Here is a 9,249-nt window from a genome sequence, read left to right on the forward strand (position 1 = left end):
TTAAAGTATTCTAAAAACTCCTACGTTTATCGAGTGACAGCAGAGTGAAATAGCATAGACCTTGCTCCTCCACATCCTTCAAGGGTAGTTTATAACAACCACAAGATTGGGTTCCCCTAACCGGGGTCCCAAGCAATCATATATCTTCTGAAAACATCCTTCCAAGGTCTGCCTTGCCACAACCATGAAAATATGCGTTATGCCCCCATCGTGAATACACCCTAATAACCGTGATTGTCCATCTTCATGTATTAACTAGGCTGGGCTGGGACCATCAATTTGCCATATGTCAGAATATCGTTTAAACTTTACTCGGAGCCAGAAATTGAAGAGTTGCTGGTTGTTTGCCTGTAGCCTAGTCCAAATCCTGGTTCTTTGTGGATACGTCTCATTACCCTGGTTCTGAAACCCCATCTCATATATTCAGGTCTCAATGTACACTTTTTTAAGATAATTGTCTTGAAACCCATTTTCCTCTGAAATATTTAGTTCCTCGAACCCTATCATGAGTAGTCGAATTGCAAAACAATTAAATTCAAACCTGGCCCTAAGACACTCACCCTGGAGCCCTGACCCTAGACATTGATCCTAAGATCTGGCCTTCTGGAGTCTGCGTGTCTCAGGCTTGAGTGTCAAGGTTGTGTTCGAGCAGCACCGGATAGACTGTGCCAATGTGTGAGCCATGGCGGTGGCATACGAGTTCGAGGCGGAATTCATCGAGGCGTAGGGGATATCGTGATGAACGCTCCCCATCCCGGCTGCCTCCGCCAGCCAGGAAGCACAGTGTGTAGGTGGCGAGCTCAAATTCGGGGCTGCAGCCGATGAAGGAGCTGCCCGCAGGCTTTACAGCTGCCTTCCAGCTGAACTGCAGGGTGAGCAGGTGGTCGTCCTCATCAGGCTGAGCGGGGGGTGGGAGCAGAGAGGAAAAAACGATAGGGGTAAGAATAGAGTTGGGGTGCAGAAGAAGAAAAAGTCAAGAGGTTATGGCGAATACAATGTAGATGACGCCGCTTGGCATCACCTCCGAAGGGAAACAAAAGGGCGAGTGAGACCAAATTGATAAAAGGTGATGCAGTGAGAGAAATGAGGACATACAGACAGATAACGGGGAAACATTGCTTGACAGATGGGCATAGACGAGGGAGATTTTAAGTGCCGAGTGCATGGAGTAAGATAAGGGGGATCATTGTGGCTGATAGGTTAAGCTCGAGCTGTGCTAACTAGAGTTAGCACTGAAAGGTCCAGTGGTAGCACTCGGTGGTGGAGAGAAGTACTCAATGTCGGTACCTCACTTCCCCTCCCCATGGCCTTCCATCATACAAACCATCGGGTGTGTGCAGTTTGTCATGAATAACATTTTCATTTAAATGAAAAACATGGATCGGGGAGGGTTGTGTGGTATGCGTGGACTGCGCTCGAGGTAGCCCTGGAGTGTATAGATCTTATTCCCGGGGTTGTCCGGTCTGGCTCGAGCACTGGCTGTTGCTCTATACCAGCATGTGTACGGATTTGTGCCTTGACCTTGTCCTTGTATCTGCGGGCGACGAAGCCTTTGTAGTCGACGTTGCCGCGCTTCTCCTGGAGGTAGAACTGCACCCAGTTGTGGAATCCGAGCAGCTCTCGAGAGCGCCTCGTCTCGCCCACAAACACGTGCTCGAAGCCACTCGAGTCGGCGCTAATACAAGCATAAATAAACACAAGTTTGATGACGGCGATTTTATTCATGTCGTTGAAAGTCCGTATTACGTGGACGGGTGTTTAAATAGGTAGTTATTTTCAGAGAACATTTGTTTGCATCCACATGACGACTTTGTCCAGTCACTCTCCACTAACATACACCTGTATCAACAAGTCACAAACGTCCACATTTGAAGTGGCTATGTTCAGACTGCAGGGCCGTCGAGAGTAGGAGGCAAAGGGGGAAGTCTGCCCCGGGTATATAGGACCCTGCAACGGTCTGGTTTCATGCCACTCATGAAAGGGGCTTCGCATGGAATTCACTTGTGCTTCAGCCGTTATGAACTTCTGGACGGGCCTGCTGGGCTGTGTGCCAGATGTTCCAAAATGCCCCTTCTAAACTTTCCCGGAAATTTAATTGTACGTGCAGTGTGGGTGTGTGGACTAATAAAACATGCCAAAAGAAAAATTCACTGCAGAGATGGGCCGATAACATTAACTCGTGCACAGGGTTCATATTCTTAGGTTTTTTCGGTAAAGTCACGTCGGTAAAACATTAAAATTAATTAAAATAAAATAAAAATCACGACGTTTCGGAGGCAACACAAGCTTCCGTCTTCAGGTGGAACCGTCACAGCCACGACAGCTGTATCAAGTAAATGAGAGATTGCAGGAGCTACCACTCCGTTTATATAATGGTTGGAGAAGGGGGGGGGGGTAAGGGCCAAATACAGCACACTTTTTATTAATATGGTAAGGTGAGGCTTAAGAGGGTGAGGCTTTGTTATGGAGAGGTACGGTTTGTGACTCAACCTGTGACAAGGAGACAACCACTAAACCTGGTAAACCTGTAATAGTTGTCTGTCGAATAAGATTGGCAAATAAGTGTAGTTAAATCTTTTTTGCATGGTTAATCACATCTTTCCAATGATTACTCAGTTTGTAACCGTCATCACGGTTGAAATTATCTCTGTGTTTCTATATTTGTATGGCTTCGTGTACAAACCAATATACAAACACAGACATAATTTCAACCGTGATGACAATTTACGAGAAGAGTTGTCCCATTAATAGACAGATAGCTTCCCACTATAGGCGTTAATGTCCCACCACCTAGCAGTGTAGACTGCCACCGAACGTCTCTGAGGACAAGACGCTGGGTTCACCAAGGAGATGCAATTATGTACACACAACACGAGAGAGTGGGCAACTTGAGGAGTTGACAGAAAGAAAACGGTTCTGATGGTCTCAGCCTACTCACAAGTGACGACAACAATCGTGAGATAAAATTTGCTTTTCAACTTTATTTGGCTAAATTCCATTGCTGAGAATATTTTGGTTTCACTGTCACGTGACGAACATCATATGTATAGTCGGTGGCCATGTACTGCCCTCGACTGTGTGGACCACAGGTCACTTGAATAGATCACAGGTATTCTTGTTTCTTTCGATAAAGTCACGTAGAAGGGAAACAATAAAAACATATATAAAACAATACAAATCTCACGACGTTTCGATTGCAACACAAGCAATCATCATCAGGTGTGAAAACCAAATTTTCTTGCTGTGGTTTTCACACCTGATGATTGCTTGTGTTGCAATCGAAACGTCGTGAGAATGTTATTGTTTTATATTTTTATTTTATTGTTTCCCTTCTACATGACTTTACCGAAAGAACCAAGAATATGAATCCCTGCAGTCACGAAAGCTTTAAATCAAAAGATCACCGGTAGTTCTGGTATTTGCTTATTTAGATCACTCTCTTAACACGAAGGGTTGAACTGCTCTGCAAGATATCCAAATGGAAGTAGTGTCACATCACATGACACCAAGAACACAATCGGGATAATATTGGGGGAAATTTCCCCAAAAAATAAATGGTCATGGCAAAAAAGAATGTAGCTTCAAGTTGCACCACCGATAGTATGGGAATAGGAATATCCCTGGGTTTAGATCCACGCACATGAGTGTAACATTTTTAATTAATCGGTTAATCCATACATGTCCACTCACCAGCCTCCACGCGAGTACAGCTCAAACCAGATGCGGTAGAGGTGCTGTTTGAACTTTCCAGCATCCTTGCTCGCCATGCCTTTGCTCGCCAGGAACTCGTGGGCGAATCTACACAAGCATTGCATCCGCACACATTTCCACGTGTTCTTACGCTCGGCTCTCGTTAAATTAACCTTGTCCCCATTACTCTGACGTTCATACAGAAGCAATTTTTCCATCTCAACCATCTCTCCCACTGATGACAGCCCAAAACAACTGCGCGTTTCGTTTTGTTTTACGTTAAAAGTAATGGAAACCACGCTGCGTTCCGTTATTATTTCTGTCATATCTCGCAGTCAACCTTTGTTCAGCGGGCGGTTGCTTATCCTCCTCTGCTGCCCTCGGAGTCTATAACTCCTTTCCCCCATTCCAGCCATCCCCGCTATTTCAACATAATACGCTTTGTATTGTATTGTGTATGTTATCCATCAGTGGATTAGTCACGGTTGACGATGAATTTGTGATGTCACATTTGCTGGTAACCCCCAGTCCGGCGGGCCTTCCCACCTTCATGACGGCCGTCTGCATGACGGCGTCGAGGAAGCGATGGTTCTCCCGCACCTCCTCGGCCGTCACCGTCTCGGTGGTGCCCGTTTGCTCCTCGTAATTGTCGAGTAATGCGATGAAAGCTGGCAGTGCACGCACATAAAGATAAAGACCCCCCCCCCCCCCAATATTTATACAGCTTCTTGGAGCAAGTGCTATTAAGGCAAAATATTCATTAGGGGGGCTGGTCGATGTAGAGTGGCGTCACGAGCACCTATGAAGGCAAAAGCAGAGCTAAAAGCTTCCCAAGTCACGTGGGAGGAGGGGAGGGGTGGGCTGTCCAGAAACTTTTAAGCAGGGCTGACAATTAGAAAAAAAAACACTTAATGCACGACATAAGGTAGGGGCAGCACGTGTACTTATTGTCATGGGCTCTCACTTCCTGTAGGTGTCTCGGCTCTGAAGCGCAGCCTCGTCCACGAAGATGAACAAAGGGCGAGCGGCACAGTCCCTTGCAGAGTCGCTCCCTGGAGGAACGTACCCCGCTCTGCCCTGTGAGAAACCACATCCCGATACACAGCGCGACAGAACCCAACGAGACCTCACAACAGCGATGCCACTACAGCTTAGAACAACCAGTGGTCTATCTTTACAGTCGAGCACATTGATATCAAGCGTGTACGACAAACATACATGCTCACTCTAAAAGGCGCAGTGGTTAGTCTATAGTGTAGACCAGTGGTTCCAACCCTTTGTCATGTAACGCCTACCAGACCTATCAACTGTGCGTGTTGCTCTACCAGCATATGAGGTTTATAATAAAAAAATATATATAAATACATACTTAACACCTCAAACGTCAAGTTAATGCGTAATAACTGATTACACAACTAAAGCAACAATGTTATGCAGTATTTCTGAATGTTTGATTTTTAGTTTTGACTTTTAAGATTTTCCAGCATCAAAGGAAGATTCAGGTCAGGTAAAAATGTGTGTTATAATTGGGCTTGACGAGAACCATCTAGCAGTGGATTGATCATGACTGATGGTGGACGATGGTAACCATACATGATTATGAAGCGCTCTGTGTTGTGCATTAAATGTACTGTATGATCTAGCACATATGCGCAACGTTATAATTGAATAGTGATAACTTGCGTACTGTATTCCCTTGCGTCCCTATTTATTTACTAGCCTTTTGACCTTCCAGGGACGGGTGTATTGCAGTAAATCTGAAACTTGCAAGCGAAAAGCAGACTGCGACGTGACATTCATTGCATTCGTGTGCAATTTGTAATGCCCCGGTGACAGACTGATTTTATGTAAAAGTTATAATCCCTTGTTCATCACGACGTGTTTTTAAACCAGTGGTTCTTAACCTGGGTTCGATCGAACCCCAGGGGTTCGGTGAGTCAGTCTCAGGGGTTCGGCGGAGGTTAAGACACACACCCGACTCGTATGATTGTGCACCAGTAAAACATATGTTTTGAATTTGAAAAAATCATATTTTATTTTTCCAATTAATAAGGGTTCGGTGAATGCACATGTTAAACTGGTGGGGTTCGGTACCTCCAAAAAGGTTAAGAACCACTGTTTTAAAGCCTTTATATTAAGTTCACTTGCTTGCTTAGGACCGTGCAAATCTTTCGGTCGTTTTTTAACCCACTTCCCGTGATCCAATCGAGCTGACATTTTCCACACAGACTCGTTGTGCGTGACAATTAATGTTCGTGAAAAAAAATTTCCCTAAATTTTACACTTTTTTGGACAAAAATATTATATTTAATTACCAATTGCTTAATGCTGCCATGCAATCATCTGATCCATAGGTGACAGCCATCTCAAGCCAGAGGACGAGAGGACTCTAGCCGCCACGCATATAAAGGATTTATAGTGAAAAACGTTGTTTTTACGGGTTATACTTGTTTACTTTGATGTCTCAACAGCGTGACAGAGATCGCGTGACGTGAGAGTTCTGCCTTTGTAGTGTGGAATCTTAATTTGGAGCTTTCGTGACTGCAGGGATTACTCTTTGTAGTGAGGGTTGTGAGTTGACGCCGAGGAGGGGGGAGGAGGCGCCTCGGTCCGTCATGTGGAGTGACGTCACCCGCTAATTATTATGAATGGGGGGGGGGGGTGTGTGTCCATTTGGAGGACGTCACATGTTCATGATTATTAATGAGGGGGGCTGTTCGATGTGGAGTGACGTCACCTGCTCATGATTATTAATGAGGGGTGGGGGTCCATGTGGAAGACGTAACCTGTTCATGCTTATTAATGAGGGGGGCTGGTCGACGTGGAGTGACGTCACGAGCGTTACACACAGACATCCTTGGCTCATTATAGTCGTTAATAATAATGGAGGGGGGGGGGTGTCCATTTGGAGGATGTCATCTACTCATGAATATTCATTAGGGGGGCTGGTCGATGTTGAGTGACGTCACGAGCGTTAAGGACAGACATCCCTGGATGAGTCTATGTAGGTATTATCACCTGTGGAGAGATGGCGTAGTGAGTGCCAGGAGTTAAACGGTTCGCGTCCGCCTTCCACAGCTCGTTCAGCACCCCCTCCAGCTCGGACAGCTGCACGCGGCTGCAATGCACACACCCAGACCCTCTACATATCTCTTCAATACACGAGAGCCCTGTGCCTATAGCAAGCCTTATGACCAGATCTCGTCTGAACTCGCAAGCTAAGCAAATGTGAGCCTGGTTGCCATCGGGTGTGCAGGGCTCCGCCACATTGCTGGCAGCAGAGGGGAGTGGAGTTAAATCCATTGTTGTGCTATACTATGCGCCTACCTGCCCTGACCAGCGTGATGAAGCATCGTCAAATAACCCAGACGACCCGCACGGCGTATGGCGGCCCTCGTCCTGCAGTGGATTGTCAAAAGGGCTGCGTAATTGTGCGCAGGGAAGCGAATTCCTCAACTCAATTTCAGGCGGGTATTGTAAGTGATGTGGTCTGGGACTGTTGTTGCTGTTGTTTTACTGCCTTTTCCAAACTTGGGAATTGATATATATGTATATAGTATTTATTTCAGGGCCACCACGGTGGTGTGATGTTATCTTCCTCGCCTGGTATGAAGGAGGTGGGGGTTTTTATCCCGATCCTGACGCCTGCTGTATATTAGGAGTTTACATGTTCTCACTGTGGTCGCTTGGATTTTATCTCCGAGTCCTCCGGTTTTTCCCTCCACATTTCGAAACATGCATTGAAATTATTTAGATTATTTTGCTGCTATACATTTGCACATGATAAGCCACTTTGTGACCAGGTCGTTTTTGAAAAATAAGGTAATACCTCAGTGAACCTTTCCTGGTAAGACGGGGATGGTTTAGTTTTGTCATGTTTTTGGGTGATTTGTTTGCCTTTTCTGTAATTTGCACTACTATCGTGTCTTTTTTTCGATTTAAAGCTTTCGTGACTGCAGGGATTCATCTTCTTGGTTCTTTCGTAAAGTCACGTAGAATGGAAATAATAAAATAATAAAAATAAAACATAATAAAATAATTCTCACGACGTTTCGGCCACAACGCAAGCAGCCGTCCTCAGGTGAAGAACAGGTCTATCAGAAAAACAGCGTCTGAATGAACACCACCAGGCTTGGCACCATGAGAGATTCGTTCATGAGGCGATCCACATATACAAACACAGAGACAATTTCAACCGAGAAGATGGATTCTGGCTTAGCAATCATTGGAAGGACGTAATAAATCATTTCGGATCTTAACTGATTGTGTTCACGTTTACGGTGACTTTCAGACCACGTTCCACTTACTGGCATTGTATTCTTTGCAGGGAATGGATTCTTTGCTCCGCTGCAAGTATCGACAACGTACATTCTAACGTTCTAGAAGGGCTAGAAATATTAAATCTGGCAAAAATGCATTCGAGTATATTATAATAACTAGACCCGCCCGAAAAATAACTACCGGTACATGTATTTAGTCTTTGGGCTCACTAATATTAGGTTGGAGGTTGATTGGTTTCACTCATCGGTCAGGGTCAACCTAAAGTTATACTTTGCTTACGTTTCGTGTTAGACACTTACAAAGGCACTGCTCACATCATCAGTAATTGCAGAGATTCTCTTCCAGTTGAGCCGATAACAAAAGTTGGCACAGCACTTTGCAATTAGCATAGTGCTTGAAAGTAATCAAGATGCCATGCGGGCATTAGCGGCGAATCGAACTCTCATATTGGTTAATTATCAATAATCTAAATAATTCGCTTTCTGTGGAGTGTGACGCTACATACAATTGAAAGCGGAGAAGTGCGTTACCAGTTAGTACTAGTGCATCATGAAGTTGACAAGTTGTTGAAAGTTACATCCGTATAATGTATCCTCTGCAGTCTAGACACAAACAGCACGTGCACACAGATGGGACGTACCGCACGCATGGCGGCTGCCTGGTCTATTTTGAGTTGCCCACTCTAAATTTGGCAATCGGACTCTCTGCAGTGCATAGCCCATGATGGCCATTATGGTCCTGTTTCTCGGCTCATCGACTCAGACACGGCACACCCGGTGATGGCCATGATGGTCATTTCATTTACTAATCAAACCAGCTCAGTGCGTCGACCGTTGTCATCATCACGCATGTCACTCATTAACTTCTGAGTTGAGGACTGTGACAGAACCAGAGAAGACGAACTCACCTTGACATTACAGCTAGCGGAGGTGCCAGGCACTGTCGCGTGTGCATACACTCCTCAACGCCCTCTTGTCTCAAATGTAGCAGTGGATAGGGAATAGCGGACGCCGATGATGATGATCTGAAGCAAAAGAAGCTTTATGTGGCACCGCCCCTTTCCCCTAAGCTCCGCCCCACAAACCGAGCCCGGCCCCCTTTCGCTAGACCCCGGCCCACTTCTGTCCCGCCCCTTCCCGAGACCACGCCAAATGAGACAAAAACACGTGGCCTGAAAAGGAAAACAATCGGCGATGTTTCGGGCAATGGCCCTTCAGTCAAACAAAAAGCACGTGGCCTTAAAAAGGAAAAACAATCGGCGATGTTTCGGGCAATGAC

At 45.6% G+C, this 9,249-nt stretch overlaps 1 protein-coding gene across 1 annotated transcript; it reads right to left on the bottom strand.

Moving 5' to 3' along the window:
• Nucleotides 1–14: 14 nt before the first annotated feature.
• Nucleotides 15–9,027, bottom strand: LOC133347824 (poly(U)-specific endoribonuclease-A-like). The gene is made up of 7 exons (XM_061560476.1): nt 8,879–9,027; nt 6,709–6,808; nt 4,656–4,767; nt 4,229–4,358; nt 3,691–3,798; nt 1,522–1,675; nt 15–898 (listed from the first exon to the last, which is right to left on the bottom strand). The coding sequence occupies exons 1-7, from the start codon at nt 8,923–8,925 to the stop codon at nt 620–622; spliced, it is 930 nt and encodes a 309-aa protein (XP_061416460.1). The 5' UTR covers nt 8,926–9,027; the 3' UTR covers nt 15–619.
• Between the last annotated feature and the right edge of the window lie 222 nt (nt 9,028–9,249).

Source organism: Lethenteron reissneri, chromosome 26 (assembly GCF_015708825.2).
Source record: "Lethenteron reissneri isolate LAM-NWPU_2019-01 chromosome 26, ASM1570882v1, whole genome shotgun sequence".
Classification (NCBI taxonomy): domain Eukaryota; kingdom Metazoa; phylum Chordata; class Hyperoartia; order Petromyzontiformes; family Petromyzontidae; genus Lethenteron; species Lethenteron reissneri.